We start from the raw sequence: 20,708 nt of genomic DNA, 5'->3' as shown, positions 1-20,708 counted from the left end.
ACCTAATTGGTGCAGATTGGATGCCGTCTCCCTGTCTTTCGCTCCACACACACACAGCCTCAGAGCTGCAGTGCTGCTATTTCCAAGAGAGTTAGCGGCCTCAACCCACACACGCAATCTGAGAAAGAGACAGAGAAAGGCAGAGCGATGCCTGATTCATGCTCCGTCGTACCACGGTGTCTCATGCGGGAAAATTGCAGATCTACAAGCTCCCAAAGTATCGCAGATGCGACGCGTTGGTTGTGTGGCCTTGTAGATCGTCTATTTTCAGGATGAGGTATATTAAATCATGCTTGAGGGAGATAGAGAGAGGAGTGATATAAGGGAGTGAGGCAGAGACTATACAGAGAGAGCTTTGAAACAGCTAATGCAGACAGACATACATATACACCTACACTGCCTTTTAGGAGAGTACATTTTTACCCCTTCTTCAACTATTTCACCTGTAAATGTGTTAGTACAATCTTAGGTCAATGCTGTTCCTTTTTCTCTCGCTGGCTGTCAGTGTTTTTTCTGAAATGTGTTGTTCAAACGTGTGTTTGTGGGTCTGTGTGCTTTGGCACTGCCGCCGTTGTGTTGTGTTGTGTTGTGTGTGATGTGTGATGTTGCTGTGTTGCATTGTGGGTAAGTGCTGGGAGAAATGTACTTGATTCTCTGCCACCCACACATTGCCCTCCCACTCACGGTCGTCTCCGCATCTATACCTCTGGCTCTTCTCGCTCAACACAATCTCTTAGCTCATTTAAATCCCTACCCTGCATTTATCCCCCTCCCCTTCTCTGGTCAGCTTTTTGCAGGAGCTTCTGTTCTTGTAAAAGGTGTAAGAGCACACTGACAATCAATTCCCATAGCATGCACACGCGCACACACACACACACACGCACACGCACACGCACACGCACACATGCACGCACGCATGCACGCACACATGCACACAAACAGAGACTCACACAAACACTTGCATTGTGCAAGGTGTGCATATGCACTTAGATGTGGGTAGAAATTCGAATGGAGTTTCAGGACTAATGAAAATAGCAAAGGGAAGGTGGAGAGTGTTTCTTGAAGGCCTCTTTTGTAATAAAATCTGTCATTTGTGTTCCAGTAGGTGTGCTGCCACTCAGCCAACGGAATCCACTTCTGAACCACACCGTAGGAAATGTGAAGACGACAAACCAGGGAATTGAGTGAGAGCGTTCGACAGGCAGCAGAAGATTGGAGCGTTAGGCAGGAGCCAGAGCTGTTGCTTTTGTACATTCCATTGTTCCGCTCCTCTGAACTCCTCTCAGAAGGTTAGAGGGATGCATGACTGAAACAAGCAGCGCCATCAGCGCTTTCAGCTCCTCCGTCTCGTCCCCCCCTCGTCCCCCCCCCCCCCCCCCCCTCGCCCTCCCTGCAACAGATAGGGACGTTTTGGTAATTACATGTAATTATAATTTGTGTGGGAGACAGACCTGCCTCTGTCTATTATTGCAGATAACCTCGAACACAATACCTTTTTGCACATTTGCATATTTCTCAGCAAGACAGATATCCTTTGAACCTCTGCCGCGCGTCAGGTATCGTGTACTTTCACCTGCGCAGAGATGCGTCACGTGTGGAGGCAAAGTGCCCTTCGAGTCCTTGTTCTAATAAGATATGCGATGCACTTTTCTTGTTCCGGCGATACAGGCTGTGCTTGTTTTACAGTCTCTCCTAAAGGCCAAGATTCATGTCATTGCTGTGTTAGTCATCCCTAATTCACAGTATATGTCATAAAGACCCCATGTTATTTCTCAATTCTATCACAATGAAAACTCCAGGTGCCTGGGAAGTACCTTTTGTATCTGTGTAAACATTTGGATGCGTCATTGTCTCAGTTTGGAATAACTTGTCAATGTTTACAAGGCACCTTTTGGTCCAACTCCATTCCTCTACAGGTGACAACATATGTATGTTTGTGCCATTTTGACACAGTGCCATAATAAGTTTTACCATGCATCAAAACACAAAAATATAGAACTATATAGATTTAAAGATTAAAAATTGCCTACAGCTTAAACTAAGCATTTACCCCTAATTTCCAATAACCTGTGTTAGAGTTAAATATTTCACCAGGCTGAGAAGAAACAAAATTGTTTACTTTATTCAGAGATCTCGGGGACAGAGTATTGTTGTTCAAGTGCCACAGCCTATGAGGAGCTATATAGGATTGTCCTATTCCTTTGATGATACTTACCTCTAGTAATTGTAGGCCTTTAGTGTTGAAAGCCCACACAGAAGCACAGCAGGAGTTGCGTTATTCTAACAAGGTGTGCAAAAAAACAACAAAAAACGGGAAAGAGATTAAGTCAACAGCTAAAAAGCAAGAAGATCTCTAAGTTAGCATCGTAGGAAAGAAAGGGTTTTGGAGGCAAACTATCAAATTGTTCTGCGTTACGAAGTTCAAACAGGAAATAAGAACAATATAAAATACCTCTTTGACCAATGACTGACACCGACAACTTCTATTGTTGATTAACTTTTTACTTGGGCACAACAGAAACACAACATTGTGAGTGAATTTAGGGTACTAATTAAATTACTTCTACATGAGTGAATAAGGACATTTTTAAACGACTGCGAACATGGATAAGATTGTCTGCTAAATGCCTAAATTGTAAACTGTACGTGCCAGCTGAATATGCCACATGCTATTTTAGTGGCTTAAGCTGCAAAAGCGGATACAGCGTTGCAGCTGCGTTGACTCAACGACAGAAAATAGAGCTTTTAGTCATGTAAAGATGACGCCCACCACCAATCTCCAAATCCTTGCTGCTGTCTCCATACTCGCCCTGCTCGCTGCCCAGATTACCGCCGCCACAGAGACCTCTCCGCTCGCCCTGCCCCCTCCCCAGGACTCACACCTCCCAGGGCCGCCGATCATCGGCCAGTCTGCCCCCCCTCGCCCCCCTCTGCTTCTCCGGGCCCTGCAGGCCGGCATGAGCCCGGCCGCGCTCAGGGGTGGGCCCAAATCCCCCGAGAAACGTCCCGAAAATTTCGCGGAGGAGGTGGAGACGGGGACCCCAGATACGCCGCCGCCCAGGCCCCTGCCCCAGGTCATGTTCCCGAAGAACGTGACGACCGCAGATGACGCTCTGGGCCAGGCGTTGGCGGTGGACGTATGTCAGGGCTACTACGACGTCATGGGCCAATACGGCAGCGCCTTCAACTGCTCCAAGGACTCCTTCGTCTACTGCTGCGGCATCTGTCACTTCCGCTTCTGCTGCCCCGAGCGCAGCCATCGCCTGGAGCAGGGCGGCTGCAAGAACCACGACTCCCCCGAGGGGGACACGCCGCCGCCCGACGTGAGGCCGGCCGCGCTTAAGGCCAGGCCCAATTCCCCCGAGAAACGTCCCGAACATTTCTCGGAGGAGGAGGAGGAGGCGGGGACCCTGGAGACGCCGCCCAGGCCCTTGGCCCAGGTCAAAACTAAGAACGTGACGACGGCAGACGACGCTCTGGGCCAGGCGTTGGCGGCCCAAGTGGCCCCGCCGCCGTCGGTGGACGTGTGTCAGGGCTACTACGACGTCATGGGCCAATACGACAGCGCCTTCAACTGCTCCAAGGACACCTTCGTCTACTGCTGCGGCACCTGTCACTACCGCTTCTGCTGCCCCGAGCGCAGCCGGCGCCTGGAGCAGGGCATCTGCAAGAACTACGACTCCCCCGAGTGGGCCAAGCCGCCGCCGCCCGACACGGTGACGCCGGAGGAGGCGGCCGATCCGGACGTGGACCCCTTCAAGCAGCAGAGTCACCACACCGGCTTCATCATCGGCGGCGTGATTGTGTTCATGGTGGCGGTTGCCGTTGCCATCAAGGTGGTGTTCAACAAGGTACAGGAAGAAGCTAACCACAGAGACCTCAACATGCCCAGGTGGGTGACAATCTAATGACTTACAGTTAATATGTCTGTTGTTTTCAAAGTGGGGGCCATGGCCACCAGGGGGGGCCGCCAGGGGATGCCACAGCAGCCAGTTGGGAAGGAGAGGAGGAACTTCTTTTTAAAATGTTTGAAAATAGTAGAGCTAGTAGATTGGCTGTTTTCTTTTCTTTTTTTGCCATTTCGTAATAGAGGGGCCACAGGACAGAGGCTATGGCTTATTTGGGGCTCAGTTATGTAGCTGTGTGTATATAGTATTATACCCTATATACTGTATGTTTTTAAATTTACATTTGGAAAAGTGTAACAATTCTCATTGATATTACAGTATTATATTGGCGGTTTGACCTGCAACCCCATTATATGTACGGCCACGGAACTATACTGATTCACCCTTTAGGAGCTGCATGAGCATGTATGCTCATGCATATGCGTGTGACGCCATGTGCACAGTTTTACCAGGATACTGTCAGCTCAAGTAGATACTGTTGAAGTACAACTCATCTGCTTTCTAGAACAAGGTGTTTTCTTGAATGCTTATTCATATCCCATCCTGTTTAGCTCTAATAGTCATGACTCATATCTTCCGGCCACCTCCGCAAATGTATACAGTATATATTCTCTGTATGTGCTTGAATAAACGTCAGAACATGCTGTTTGACAATGACACTACCATGCTGACATCTTGTTCTCTGAGCATGCATTCGCTTGCAGAGGGCTAAATCAACTGGATGACCAGCCACCACCTCACTATGAGAATAGCTCTTCCGATCACAACAGAGGTCAACTTAATTCAAAACACATAATGCATTTCAAAAGGTTCTCCATGGAGAAGGGATGTAATAAAATAGAATTACAATAAAAATATTAGAGACATCAAATTAAAATCCACAGGAGCTTCAATAAAATATTGTTTAAGTTGGCATCCGGGTGGCGAAGAGGTAAAAGCACTCGCCCACCACTGCAGAGACCTGGGTTCGATTTCCCGGAAGCAGAGCATCCGGCTGGGCCGGGTGCTCTGATGAACACGATTGGCCGCGTTTGAGGGTGTAAAGCAGGCAGGGAAGACTGGCTGACCAGCTCAGTGGCCCTGTTAAGAGTGTCTGCCTTGAAACCGGGTGACTGGGATGTCGGAGGTTCAATCCCCGGCAGAGACATACCAAAGACTGTAAAAGTGGTATTCAATGTCTCCCTGCTTGGCACTCAGCATCAAGGGTGGGGTTGGGGGTAAGTCCCTTGTACATCAAACTGCCTCTCGCTATGGAATCAGGAGATATGCTCCTGCATGACGTATGGGCCGCATGGCATGGGAACCATTTGTTTCCAAGGCTACTTACTTACTGGTTGCTCGGGGTGCCTGTTCAGCCGGGCTGGTCTGGTGACTGTATTGGAGGAGCCATGTGGTTGACGGAGACTATGGGGTTGTCCACACCAAGAATGATAATTATAAAGACAATCATAATGATAATCACCCACATTAATGAATGATAAAGTTATGTAAACATGGCCACACTTCACCCATGTTGAACATGAGTGATGTGTTGAACGTTATGTCCTATAAATTCAGATGGACTTTGACTGGCTGTCACTGTCAATGTATCTTTCCTCAAATCGGTCTGGAAGTGATTCCAACAATATTGTTCACCGCTATCGTTGTCGCTGTAGTTGTGGGGTGGACTCAGCCATCCACTTAATGGTACTTAAAAGGACATATCTATAGGGTTTTTTTAATAGGTTATTATCATCAGACTGATGAATAGGGTCACATGGCTCACTTTATGTATTTTTCACTATACTGTAGGTACATTCCCATTCACTTACATTTAATGCATAGTTGATATCTGCATAGTTGATGTCATTTATTTTGCTCAACAGATTGTTGAGCAAATAAATGTTTGCTCAACAGAATGAATGTTGTTTGTATATTCAATATTTATTTATTTAAATGTAACTGCAATTTGTGAGAGCAAAAAAACTAAACAAAAACAAACAATTTCACCCACTGAACTGGTGATGTGACAAATTGGCGCTGAAGAGGGGCTAAATGTCGGAAAATGTATTCTACTCCTTCTCTCCCTCGTATAGCTGTTAATTGCTCCTATTTATGAACACTCAAAATGAGGCTTGAAGGACTCAGGTATTTGGGCCACATTGCTCAGTCTGAGCTTAAAATAATACTATTAGTCATCAAGTGGAACAATCATTTATTTTTTATTTATTTTTTCCATTTATTTTTTATTGGATTTTTCAGAACATGAAAACAAACATTCACAGAAAAGAAAAGACTAACACATTAACAACAAACAAACCGAACATACAAAACATACAATTACAAACATATAAGGGGAGGAAACTGTCTCTCTTCTACTTGGTCACTTATTGACTACTATGCATAGGCATAATCCATACACTTGGTCACATTTCAGAAAATAGAAAACAAAATGTCCATTAATGGGACAAATCCAACATACACCTTGTTCATTATGGTCAATCAAAGAAAATAAAGAAAATTGAATTAACTGAATTCAAATAAAATCTGGTCTTAATGTAGAGACATAAGTAAGCCATTTAAACCAGTTGTCCACAAAGACTTCAGTCCAACCTCTAAAGCTGAATGTAATTCTCTCCATAACAAATAAATTATAGATTAAATCAATCCACTCATTTATAGTTGGTATAACATTTGTAAGCCATTTTTTAGTTAAGGCCTTTTTTGCCGCTACTAGTAATACCCTTAACAAATATTGATCTTGCTTAATACAATGCAGATCTTCTAGGTCAGCAAGATACATGGTTTTAAAATCCAAATTAATTTCGATTCCTATACAATCATTTATTTTAATAGTTGATGTTATGGCTCATATGCCCGTGTACTGTATCACTACTCTTGTGACAATAAAAGTGTAAATTGGTTTAGGGCTTTGATTAGGAGGGATGTTTTCACATTTTGGGCCCTATACTGTTGCCAGATTTTTGGGTCCGATGGCGATTTTGGACACAAATACATATTCTTTTGATAGATACTTCATTAACCTTTTGAAAGATAGTATATATATATATATATATATATATATATATATATATATATATATATCTGCTGGGATTACAGTATAGTTACGTATACAGATTTCTCTCTCTCTTTCTCTCTCTCTCTCTCACTCTCTCTCTCTCTCTCTCTCTTCCCCTCTGACTTGGTCAAGGCAGATGGCTGCCCACCTATAGCCTATAGCCTGGTGGCTTCCCTAGAGGGGAGTTTTTCCTTGCCGGTGTGGCAAAATGCTTTCTCAGGGGGGAGGGTGTTGGATCTCTATGTTGTATATTAATTGACTAATTACATACTGTAGATTTCACTGTATCATTGATGGCAGTCTCAGGAACATTGTTTTTCAACAGTCATACATAGAACAAAGCAAGAGACACTAAAATCGTTAACTTACCATACAAGTTGAACACTTAAATTCAATGGCATTTAATTTCACATAAAACACTTTAAAATGATATTAAAAAGAGGCAGTTTCTCTGATTGATTAACATGGTCAGTGCTCAAGTATTCTGTTACCAACTTATTCATCTCAACCCAAGTGCTGTAAATTAATTCTCAGTTTGCAGTGCTGTTAAATAAATCAATGAAGGGGGTACAAAAAGACGCTACTTTAAAGGGACAGATCACTGCAAGAACAACATATTCAATTTTTGTAAATGAACTTGATCCACACTGCACATAAGAAATGTCCATTGTGGGGTCCAGGGCCCCCCAGGGGTCCTTGGGGCCAGCTAAATGATTGATAGTTAGGAACCAGAAATAGACCCTTACAAGTCTGTAACTCTGAGACTGTACAAATGGAAGCAAATGGACCCTTCTGTTTCTACCCTCTCAGAGTTAAATTAACACTGATGATTTTACAGATTGGGTTCTAAATGCATATCAAACTGGGCACCCTTGAAATTAAAAAAGGTTGAGAATCACTAAAACATCTAAAAAAGAATTTGCAGTGACCCCCCAGGGGAAATTACTTCTCTCTGCATAGTCTAGCCCCTCTGCAAATGAGTATGAACCTTTTTTCATAAAAATGTTTCAGTTTTTTCCTTTTTTTTATTGATCTGCTTTATTGCTTTATTACTTCATTACTAAAATCACATTGCCTTGATATCTTTTTCTCCAGAAACTCAGCCCTATCTTGTGGATATTTGTTCTTCCTTGGCCTTGAACAGTCTCTGTCTCCCTTTATTAGATAGCGTCACCTGGAAGGAAAGAATTTGCATTAAACATCAAAAGCTATGCTAAAACTGTATTTATATCAGGAAAAGAGAGGGGAAGTCCGCACACTGTTTGAGCTCCCAGTGGAAGAGTTTTTAGTTTATTTGTTAGGCAACGTTTCGACCGTAACCGGTCCTCATCAGGTCTTGATAAATTACAAGGCAAGGCGTGTTTAAATACAGGAAGGAGAGGCACAATACAATCAATGGCAGCTGTGGTATTAAGCTACAAACTGTATTTATAACCTTACTTATTATTTGTTTATTATTTGAACAATAACCTAAAAAAGTGGCAATGCCAGTGTTGCTAACATTGAATCATGAATTCAACGCCACGGTCCAAATAAATAACAATAAATGTTAGGATAAGAAGCGCTGCGTGGGTCCGGACCGTGATTATGGCAAACTGCAAACAGGTGCGCTTTGGAAAGGGTTTAGTTTCAGGACAAGTTCATTTCCTTTGCAGGCATCACAGTGGAAAGAAATAAGGCGGTGAACTTAAAGAAGGCCCAAGGCAGCTCTGTTTGGTATAAGCAGAAAATCTTTTATTCCATAGTAAAGCAAGGAAGTTTAAAAAAAACGCAGGTGACCAACACGTTTCGGCCGGAAGTAGATAAAATAGGACGTAGATAAAATACATCAGGTTGGAATACAGAGCCCACATCGAAAAATAGAAAAATAGGAACCACAGTACATATAGGATCCAAAAAACATAAATAACAAGACAACATACTGTATGTTGTCTTGTTATTTTACATACTGGCTGAGTAGCATCCAAAATGTTTCTCTTTGGAGTAGCTGTGTGAGTCTGTCACCCCCTCTTAGAGACCTGGGAATGACCTCAATAACCATGATTTTTTTAATTGTTTGGATATGTGTGTCCACCAGCTGCCTAAATTGTTTGGATTTGTGTGTACGGATTGGGAATCCCAACTACCCCATGGCAGAACACTACAAGGCAGCTGGACAAACAAATCCAAGCAATTTAAAAATCATGGTTATTGAGGTCATTCCCAGGTCTGTAAGAGGGGGTGACAGACTCACACAGCTACTCCAAAGAGAAACATTTAGGATAATCACGCTTAAAGCGACAACATTCTCTGGTCTTAATGATGACATTGACTTCTCCCCATTTGTTCTACTTGAACTGAACAGAGCTGCCTTGAACCTTCTTTAAGTTCACCGCCTTATTTCTTTCCACTGTGATGCCTGCAAAGGAAATGAACTTAGAACTCTTGTCCTGAAATAATTATGCTATTAATATTGTATAACAAATTAACAATATCAGCTTAATGCCTAAGACCTGAGGCGATTCTTTAAAAAAATCTAAATCCTAAGAGTTTTTGGAAAAAAATGTAAAACATTTTTTTTCAAGATTTTTCAAAAATAGCAGATCTACAAGCTCATAGCGCGGCACTCGGTGCCGTGCTATGAGCTTGTATATCTGCTATTTTTGAATAGCCAAAGAAATCTAAAGTGACACAGATGCGTTTCAGGTCTTAATGGGTTAAAGTGCAACAAATACTCATAAGCAGATAAATTCATGAATGTGTCCATTCTGGATAACAGAGGACATGTCTGGGTAACAGATCATCCTCGCTTTTCCTTTTTATAATCAGATCAACTGTAGAACCATAACTTAACCTTCATCACAGTAGTGTCACCTTTTACATTGAATAGGTGTGAGTTTTCACATCATAAATCAACTTCAGATTCCACTTCAACTTTATTGTCACATCCCAAGTTTTTACAGGTTATAAAGATTGGGTGACATATCTCTTTTGTACAAGCTCCCAACATTTTGCAGTTTCAATAAAAAGCATCACAAGGGTAGAGAATAGAAAATGAAATGAAGCCAGATGACAACAAGACACAATGTCTTCTATGTTCAAAATAGAAATGAAATGAAATGAAACAGAACATGACTTCTTTGTGCAAATATGAATAGCAGCTGGTATAGAATGATTAACCCACTGTTGGCTTGTGTGGTTTATGTGTTGTATGTGCTCAGAGCTCTGGTGGACATGTTGCGGCATCAGTCCAGTCCAGTCCAGCAGGATGAGAGAAATAACAGTGTGGCACTGACCGTCGGAGACGGACACGGGACGCTCGGCAGACCTCCCAAAAACCAGTACGCCCCGGGCCTACCCAGCAAGGACAACAGATGTAAGAGTCTTTTTAGGGCTTACAGAGCTGCACTAACAACTTAAAAAAACATTGGCTCTGTAGGCTACTTGGAACACTTATTTCCATCTATGGAAAATCTCTTCACTAAAAATATAGCTGACCTACAAGCTCACAACGCGTTAAGTTGCGACGAGTTGTGAGCTTGTAGATCAGTTATTTTTGGCTAATGTTCCTAATATGGATCAAGTTCAAGTGGTTAAAGGAGCATGTCTACAATGTATGGAGTCTCAGATCTTCATTATAGTCTCTGATTCTTCACTGATTCTAAAAAAGGAGTTATTTGTTTCCGGTAATGAGGTGTGGTGGTAATGTATAGTGGTGTTTGTAATGTAGGTGGTAGGCCTAATGTAGTTTGGTGGTAATGCTTTGTTTTGTTTTGGATTCTGAAAATAATCTTCATCAATCTTTAAGGAACACTTCACCCTTATTTTCACACTTTTTAATGATTTTAAAATATTTTTTATATATATATATAATTGGTCCTTACCAATGCTCATTATAAGATGGTGCCATGGTCTACTCAGTGGAAACCAATTACATCAATGATTGGATTCCAAGCTAAAAGGAAATTACAGCATTTCTCTTCCTGGAAAGTTAGCAAACTGAAATAGAAGTCACTATTAATTTTAAAATGTTGAAACTACCATCCATGATGTCATCGGTAGTCTAAGCACATTTTCCAACCTTACACAGTCCACCTCTGAGACACTTTGTAGACAGAAATGGCTCCATCCTATAGCGAGCATTAGTGAGGACCCAATAATACAATGATGTTGAAAAAGGTTACTTTAATTCTCTTTAATATGCCTGGCAGTATTGGTTAATCAGGCTGAAAACCATGCTACTGTATATTTTCATGTCATTTCACAAAGCTGTATGCCAGCGGTATTACGTGTTTTAATCATTTACAAGTCACAGTATACTTTATATCTGACAAGTTTCCAAAACATATTTTATTGTTGGAATATATGCCTGATTTCTCTATTTTGTTTAGTTTACCCAGAATACCCACCTTAAAATCCTCTGCTTCTCTGGCTGATTTGTCTTATTATGGATTATGGAGTTATTATGGATGCTTGAATTGAATTTTGCTAAACAATCTTTTCTCCAGGTACTATTTTCAGCTAGACTTTTCAAATCAAACTGCATTTATACACAACATGACAACAATAATGTTACATTGCCAAAAACTAAAGCGACAGACATTTCCCCAAGCCAGTTAGGGCTAGTATGTGTTCTACAAGTTGATTTTTGTACCATACTGAACCAATTGCTTCCTTGTTTTCAGCAATTAAATTATACTGTGACATGTAGTCAATGGGCTAAACTTGCAATACCGCTGGTATGGTCCTTTAATAATATTAGGAGTATGTTCCTTGCGGCGATGAGCTGCCCTTTTAATTAAAGTTTCTATTCAAAGGAATGGGGCTGTGCTCAGAATGAGGATATTTAATTCAGCAAAATCTATTCAGCTATTATGTCTGAATGAGTGTGCTGAGAAACTGTCTAAAATAAGTAAGGTAAAAAGACATCTGAGCCAAAGGGGTGAAAAGGTTTTGTCTGTGACAATCATACATTGTCAAATATATTCCTCATCATGGATGTGTATGACTGACCAAAATCGCTTTCAAATATTCTACTGGTCTTAATAATGACCCCTGGGGGACACCAATCAACAAGGTACAAGGGGTTTAAGTGGTTAAAATAGGATGAGACGCATCACTGTTTAGCTAACTAGACAAAAGGTATCAATAACTAGCTATCCACCGCAGTTGGCATAGCAACCAAGAGAACAGACCATACTTCGTGATAATTATAAGCACAATGTTTGAGCCGCACGACCTGGAATATTAATTATTGTATTTAGATGGAGGTAAAGGTGGAGATGCTCCAATAAAGGTTCAAATGATAATCATGTTAAGTAAACTTCAAACTGGTTAACATCTATTGCAGGGGTCTTCAACAGGGGGTCCGGGACCCCTAGGGGGTCCTCAGGCCTACTATAGGGGGTCCGCCAAATCTTTGTGTGATAGCATTTCGTTTTTTACATTAACCACTTGAACCCTGCGAGGCGTTGTGAGCTTGTAGATCAGCTATTTTTGGCTAAGAGGTATAGTATGTGTAGAGGGAAAAAAGAACAGACTAAAGTAAAAAAAAAACTTTAATCTGAAACACAATTTTATACAATATAGAGTAGGGGCTCATTGCTTCATCTCTCTCGGCTAGGGGGTCCTTGGCCTGAAAATGTTGAAGACCCCTGATCTATTGTGTAAGCATACGCCGCTGATCCACTTCTCATTGCCATAATGTTATTTTGACTTGCAGTGGGGAATCTGCAGCACAATTTCATCCACTCCGGCTCCAGTCCCAAGCACACGGCCACTATCGGTAAGTCAGCTGGTGGCATTCACGGTGTTAATCGGCGTGCTCGGTTCACCTCATTTAGTTTAGTTTCGTGCTTATTCATCTCAACAATGACTCTGATTATCGTCAGACCTGACTGGTACTCTAGAAAAACAAGTAAAAGTCGGTGTACTGGCGTGTCCTCACATCTGAATACATAGCTGATCTGCATAACAAGTGTCTATACAAAAGAGGCAATCTCACTGAATATAATTAAGCTTCCTGCTCCCATTCGGTGAAATTACCTTACTCCTGGTTGCTTGTATGTGATGGAAGACTTGCAGCTTATTTGAGTCACGCTTGGCTTGAATAAGAACATCATCAGTAATGTGTCTAAATGTGAATGTAAATATCATGGAGTGATTTAGGACAGGGGGGTGGGCAATCACCTCTCTTTGATCTACCAGGTGATCAGGCTAGATCAGACTGGGCTATTGAGCTGTTTGATCAACTGAGGACAAGCATTATAAACCATTATTGTTTGATGTGCATACAACTTTTCTTCCCAGATAGTCAGAATTTATCTTACCCTCATTATTCATATTAAATGATTGACCCATTCTTTGTTAAGTTTTATTATAACATTTTTGACATATTCTATGCTCGTACTATTCTAATTAACAGCTTATGATAAGTGATAAAAGCAGTGGTGGTTTTCATTATCTGGCACTGCGTGATCGCGCCAGCCTTGGAAAATAGCTTAGTGATCATGTGCCTGAAAAGGTTGCCCCGCCCCCACCCGTGATTTAGGATGTAGATTTCCAAAGATCTAGGTTTATATTTGGAGTGGTCTAAAACATAAATTTGAGTGTTCCATTAACCACATGAACCCTATTCTGGTTCACGCAGTGCGAAGTGTCGTGAGCTTGTAGATCTGCTATTTTCGCCGAATATACATTTATTTAGTGTGAAGCGATAATGAGAGGGGAGACTAGAATAGAGCCCTGGGGGACTCCGCTCAACTAAGTATATAGGGCTTAAGTGGTTAACCCATTAAGACCTGGAACGCATCTGTGTCATTTTTAGATTTTAGCTAAAAAAGCATTATTTTACACTTTGGCTATTGAAAAATAGCAGATATACAAGCTCATAGCACGGCACCGAGTGCCGCGCTATGAGCTTGTAGATCTGCTATTTTTGATAAATCGTGAAAAATGTGTGAAAATCTTTGAATATATATATTGTTTTAAAGCGAACATTTTGAATTATTATTATAATTTTGAGATGGGGTCGGCGGCCAAAAAACCTTGACATGAAAAAGTTTGAGCACCACTGATATAGCAACATACGTTTTTCAGAAAACTGTTGGGATTTAGAAGACATTTGTAGAATCGGCTTCAGGTCTTAAGTGGTTAAATGGTAAGAGGATGGTGTCATATCATATGTAATGTTTTGGTGTGTGCAGAACGTACCCCTCGGATGAACAATGCCCAGATGGTGGGCGGAGGGACCTTGCTCTCCAGCAAGCACAACAACACCAAATCCCAGCCTGCGTTCCACCACTCTCTGCACAACCTGGCCCAGCTCCCTCCGTCCTATGACAGCGTCATCAAGCCTGAGCTCAACAGATACTCCTCGCTCAAGCGACTGGGTCAGAAACAACACTATTATGTATTATATACACACAGGGTGACCATTCCTTTGTTCTGCAGAATACATTTTGTTTTGGATTAGAAGGTCTTGTACTTGACTTATCAACTTGACAACATCCTTGCACCCTCATCTGAGAATCTGCTTTGCACAAGTGCTTAACACAAGTTTTATTACTGTACGTGCAAGTATTATTACTGTACAACACAAGTCTTATTAATGTACAACACAAGTCTTATTACTGTACAACACAAGTCTTATTAATGTACAACACAAGTCTTATTAATGTACAACACAAGTCTTATTAATGTACAACACAAGTCTTATTAATGTACAACACAAGTCTTATTAATGTACAACACAAGTCTTATTAATGTACAACACAAGTCTTATTAATGTACAACACAAGTCTTATTAATGTACAACACAAGTCTTATTACTGCACAACACAAGTCCTCTTTTCTGCAAAACTCAGCATTACCTCAACAACGTATAGTGCACAATGTGTTACACATCACATGCTAGTAAAATGGGAGTCTACAGAACAACATTAAGTATTTGTGTAGCTAAGCTGTCTGTATTTTCACATTATTCCTTCAGGTTTCTATGCCAGGTCTCAACCGAAAAGACTTTTAATCTTAGTCAAACCACCTGGTCAAATCATGGTTGAATATAAGAAAACAAATGTTTTCTTTGCCTTGCAGAGAAGGGTCTTGATGAGTATTCGTCTGGCTACTGCACCACAAAGCGCCGGCCCCACACGGCCCAGCCGGCCCTGCAGTCCTCCCAGCACCACCTCCACTGGGGCGGAGACTACACCCTCGGCGGGAGAGGAACCCTGCCCAGGCACGCTGTCCGGCCCTGGATACCCCCTCCCTCCATGCCTCCCATCTCACCCACCCCGAACCCTTACCCACTGGAGCCCCCGGAGACGCAGTACAACCCCAACTATGACACCCTGTCCAAGCCCGCCAGGAAGGTGAAATCTCAAGATCAGATGCTGAACATGGGCGACGTTCCGGGGAACACCGGCACCCTGTCCCGGCTCTCTAAGAACCAGCAGCACCAGTACTACAAAGCGATGGCCGCCTCCAATAAGAACTCCAACACGCAGACGCTCACACGCAAAAGAGACCAGCAGGAGAGGCTGCTCATGTCCCCCGACCACCTGGAGGAGAGGATGGGGGGGATGAACCACCCCATGGTCGATCCTTACGCCCTTCCTCCCGGAGGAGGCGGGATGGTGCCCACCCTGCCCCGCCAGAAGGCCCAGTCACAGCAGAACGTCTGCGCCACGCCCTCCCTCGACCGCCACCACATGATCAAGATGAACTCTCATCCCACCTCTGGCAGGGAGCAAGACCGGAACGCTGCCATGACGGGGCACATGGGCGGCGGCATGGGCGGTGGCATGGGCGGCGGCATGGGCGGTGGCATGGGCTGGGGTGGGGAGATGCCGGGAAGCGGAGGGGGAGGCCGAGGTGAAGGCGGAGGCCGAGGCGAAGGCCGAGGCGAAGGCGGAGGTGGCGGCGGCGGAAGCGGAGGTGGAGGCAGCCGCGACGGGGTGGTCATGGGAACTGGGACGATAGGGGGCCACAGCGCTAGGAGGATGGCATTCGCGTCCAAGAGGCAGAACACTATTGAGCAGTTGCATTTTATACCCGGAGGGGGCGGTGGAGGGTCGACAGGAAGTGGGAGTGGCAGTCAGGGTATCAGGACAGGAAGTAAGAATGAGGTGACGGTGTGAGGGGTTTTGTGCCTCATGTAGAATTTGCCCCTTATTTACCATTTTAGGAACAGGCCACCCTTCTACATTTACTATTACATAATATTACAATCGCACCCTTTAGTGAGGTAGTTAAGTAGGGCAACTTCAATTTCAGTGTGTCAGTGGGCTTAAGGTATGTAGTTTTTGCTAGAGAAGACCTATACCAACAACTAGTATTCTCGGGTAATTAAATAAGATTATTCATAAGCTTAAAGTTCAAGGCAGGGACCATATGTTCCATTTTTGTAATATAGTATGTGATTGCCTACATTAGCCATATTTCGTAACAGAATTTGCGATATCGCCATACACATTGGTGCCATAGCATTATATACCTTGTAGAAACAGTAGAAGGGGTGAAATAAGACCATCAAAAGTGTTGCTTGTGACTGTGGTCTTTTTTATATGTCTTTTAAAAAAAAGAACTCAGGAGCCATATTAGACAGGGAACCAGAAGATATCAGAAAAGCGAGGACAGGGAACAGTCTGTGAAGAGGACCTTATGTGGAATATTATCAAAGCATTTCATTAACGCCTGCTAAAGTACTGCATTTCTGACGCGCTAAAACCTCACTGTCAACCATTTCCAAAGCCTGGGGAATAGAGCCCTGGAGACATGAGAAATCAGACATGAGAAACTGGTTGCAGCGAGGAGTCAGGCAGATCGGACTCTATACTCTGTGGACTGAGAGCCCGCCTCACCCTGGCACGGGAAGATAGAACTGCTGATTACTGTTACTTCCTGTGCCAACAAGTTGTCGAGGTGGCGGGTATACCGCTCAGATCTCACTCTCCAACTTACTGGGACACGGCAGTCTGAGAAGCCCCCAGTGTCTGTCCATGAACCCAAATAACCAATCAGCTGCCTGGGTTGCCTATAGCGTTCCATGTGTCCTTAGAATCTACTCGCCCCAGGATTAAGTAAACGCTCAGAGATACTGTTCACTGTTACATTTGAAAAGTGTACGTTGATAATTAGGTTACACCAGGGGCAACGGTTTTCTAATGTTCTCAACTAAAGATCAGGACCTTATTGCAAAAATAATGTGGTAACCAAATGATACAGAGCCATGAGTTGTATTATTTACCACGAAACCCTCTTGACGTGGAAATATACACATTAATCAAGAAATTGAATAGCACAGGTGTTTTCTATTTAGTTTGCCGGTAACTTGTTTTCACATAGGTGGTACAGGGAAGCAGAGGGATTAGCTGACAGAGCACAACTTATTGAATAGATCACGATGTAGAGGTTGCACTTACACAACTGTCCTTAAAAGCCATTTTTACGGAGATACAACGAAGATACCACAGAGGAAGGTGGTTTGACAATCACCATTGTATTAATCTCGCCAGGTGACGCACATCAATAGTCAGTGACATTCTGTACAGTTGAATGGATTGAGTCAGTAGAGTTGGACAGGGGAGTGGGTCAAGGATAACGCCTTCTCCAAGATGGCTCAATGTGCCATAAGAGACTGGGATGGTCAGGATGCCCTTTCTGTCCCCAAACCGATGTCCTTGCTGTATCATAGCGCACTTCAGCCATTATAAGTACAAAAAAATATATATATATACCACCTTCAATAATAATGCTTCTCAATACTAAGGGCTATCCTATATAGTATGTGCTATCTGTGGTCCATATGAAAAATGGTATCTCTTTCTCTTGATTTTGTGTTGATATTGTCATGATGTATTGCGTATTAGTGTGTAACGAGACAAAAGCAACACAAGCGCAGTTTTAAGCACAGTTTAAAGAGACTCTGAGACAAAATTTTGCACAAAACTACCATATATCCCCAGATACAATATATTTGCACCAGATACAAAGCTATATTTGTATCGTGTCCTCACGGTTTACATTCTGTGGCAGTGAGGTCTGCCAGTGTGACTGACCAGTGAGATGCATTGTATTGAGAGATGATATTTTTTTGTGAACAGAAAGAAATCATAGATAGTGACTCTGATTTAAAGGAAGAAAACATTGACGGTGCATGGTTTTTATTCAGTCAGCTGTGAGGGTACAGAGATGACATGTCGACAAAAAAGAAACATAATTCATTTGGACAATCTTCCTATAAACATGCAGTGCTAAATGTAGTTGTTATGAATATGATGGAGGTGTTCTTATTAATGATTATTATATTAACATTATTGTATATATTATTGTTATTATTGACAATTATCTTATGATGTGATGTTCTTTTACTTGGTGCGGTTTAAGTGTTTATTGTTTTTTAGATAACTAGCATTCCTCATGACTAGTGTTTTGTTTTGTTTGTTTGTTTGTTTGTTTTATTTTTATTTATTTTTTACATCTGCTCATAAAATACGACTTTCAAAAGAAATGTTGGTAAATGTTGATGCATGCTGGCTCCATTTCACTGAGAGGCATTGACAATATGCCTGGATTTATGGTCATTGATTGTGAACAATATCCAGCTGTACGTTATAGTGCCTAGACATTGGCCTTATAACTTTTTGAATCTTAAAAGTATTGCTTAAGTCTCCACTAGTACAAAAAAAATAAGAAAAATCCTTATAGAAGTATACAATGAAAGCATAGTTGCAGCCTTTTCCAATGTATGAGTGTACCATAGACAGCAAAAGAAAGGGCCACACTTGATCAATGCCACTAGATGGGAGACATGTGTTGTCTCTGTTATCACAGTAACCTCTGGGTTCAAACCCATGATGCCATATCAAATGTGTGATGGGATGAATGTTTATTACCCAGGTTGGTAGAATTAGGGAGAGGGTGTTTAACCACTTAAACCCTCTATACTGTAGTTAGTTGTCCAGGGGTCAGCTCTGTACTTGCTCCGCTCTTTTCCCCCCTCTACACCAAATGTCTTTGCCGGAAATAGCCACGTGTGGTTGTGTGAGCTCACAGCTATTTTCTGTGAATGTTCCCCCAAGAATAGGGACGCTAGGGTTCAAGTGGTTAACGGCGTCCTGAATGTTTTGACAAGAGTCTAAAATGGTACTTGTCGTGTCGCCTGATGAAAACGCATCCCGTTTTTTGGTTGAAAACCAGTTATTTTCCTCGAGCGACATGATCATGCTATAAAGTATAAATTAGCCACAACCGTGTCTTTTTCAGGGAAATAGAGAGGACATACTGTAGTTGTAGATTTTTCTAAATAAGATAAAGCCACTAAAAGGTCTGTAGCAAAGTCTGTAATATCTCACAAGCCATATCCATCGAAGAAAAAAAAGTCAACACAATTTTATAAATGTTAACCTAATTTGTGCGAGTATTGTATTTTGTATAGCTAGTACAATCAGAATATTTTAATGAGTGCTCTCTACGACATTAATTTGAAAGTTCAAGCAAATTCTGTGTTAGTATTTAATGAGTTGTATAGTGCGAAGCTCATAACATTTTGTTGTCTTTCTATTGTCATAACCTATTTTGTGGCAAAAGCCGGGACATTTCTTTCTAGGGATTGAGAAGTGAAACATGAAAGGGAGCTCAAAATTTTGATATTTTTCAGAAGGAAATGTCTGAATATGGTGTGTGTTCTTTCATTTCTGTTATGAAATGTGGAGGGTGGATGGTGGACAATGGAAAGAGGAACTTGTTGAGTGTATTTTGTATGGATAGGGTCAGGACTGCGTCCAGCGATGAAACCCATGGATCTATTTTCATGACTATAATTTTGAAAGTAATCTTTTTGTTATTGTTAAATGCATTTGATCCCCTTGGATACAATGGTGAGTTACACAGAATTTGTATAATAAAGTTGGTAGGGGAAAAAAAAAAGATATACTTGTCATTTGTTATAGATTATGAAATTGCTCACTTATTGGAGGACAGTAACTCACTGTTCTTGAAGGAGTGTGTTACACTTGAGGTTGAGTGCGTGTATGTATGCAATACCGCAGTCTACCACCACATTTATTTTTGTGCTTGCATCTGCTTACAATATGAATAGTGTTAATGTTTAATAGTAAATATTATATACACAATTTTACTGTTTATTGTATACTCTTGTGTATATAATAGACACCTGTAGCTGAGCTGTATATGGTCACAGGCTTTCAAAGTCAGGGCTGTGGCCCCCGGGGGGAACCAGGGGGGTCAATTGAAAAAGAGAGGAAAAATAAATAACTAAAAATGATATTCTAAAAGATTATTGTGTCAGTTTAAACACTTCCAGTTTCAAGTTTGCATGTCATTATGGTCAAAAAGTTTCAAAAATGTAAAAAAAACTTTCAGGATAAAAAAAAAGCCAATCTACAAGCTCACAATGCGTCACAGAGACACTTTTGTTTAAGCCATTTGACAATAGGTGGGCGGCAGCCAGAGCCTTTGGCTATTTGGTAATCCATGTAAACATTTGGGAACCCCTGGTTTAGGTTACTGAGTCCCACTATGTTCCCATTTAAGCCTTTTATATAAGTTGCTCTTTTCTCTCAGAGTTAACATGTAATGAGTGAGCAAGTAGGGGTGACATCTTGATAAATGACAGTGGTCCTTTCTGGTCCACTGGCGATTGCAGACTTCAAACTTATGACACTTTGATTATGTGATAACCTCACTAACCACTAAAATGCCATAATGACTCACTGCAGCCCCTGCAGTTCTGCAGTTCTTCT

General features: G+C 41.9%; 1 protein-coding gene across 1 annotated transcript; it reads left to right on the top strand.

Annotated features, from left to right (window-relative positions):
• Window positions 1-2,759: 2,759 nt before the first annotated feature.
• On the top strand, window positions 2,760-16,082 carry shisa7a (shisa family member 7a; the record flags this gene model as incomplete). Its single annotated transcript, XM_084052188.1, has 6 exons — window positions 2,760-3,137; window positions 3,486-3,892; window positions 10,167-10,321; window positions 12,668-12,730; window positions 14,151-14,336; window positions 15,040-16,082. 6 exons carry the CDS (start codon window positions 2,760-2,762, stop codon window positions 16,080-16,082), a joined length of 2,232 nt encoding a protein of 743 aa, XP_083908314.1.
• Between the last annotated feature and the right edge of the window lie 4,626 nt (window positions 16,083-20,708).

This window comes from Gymnoscopelus microlampas, assembly GCF_963454915.1.
Source record: "Gymnoscopelus microlampas genome assembly, chromosome: 3".
Taxonomy (NCBI): Eukaryota; Metazoa; Chordata; class Actinopteri; order Myctophiformes; family Myctophidae; genus Gymnoscopelus; species Gymnoscopelus microlampas.
This window is presented reverse-complemented; position numbering and strand designations above follow the sequence as displayed.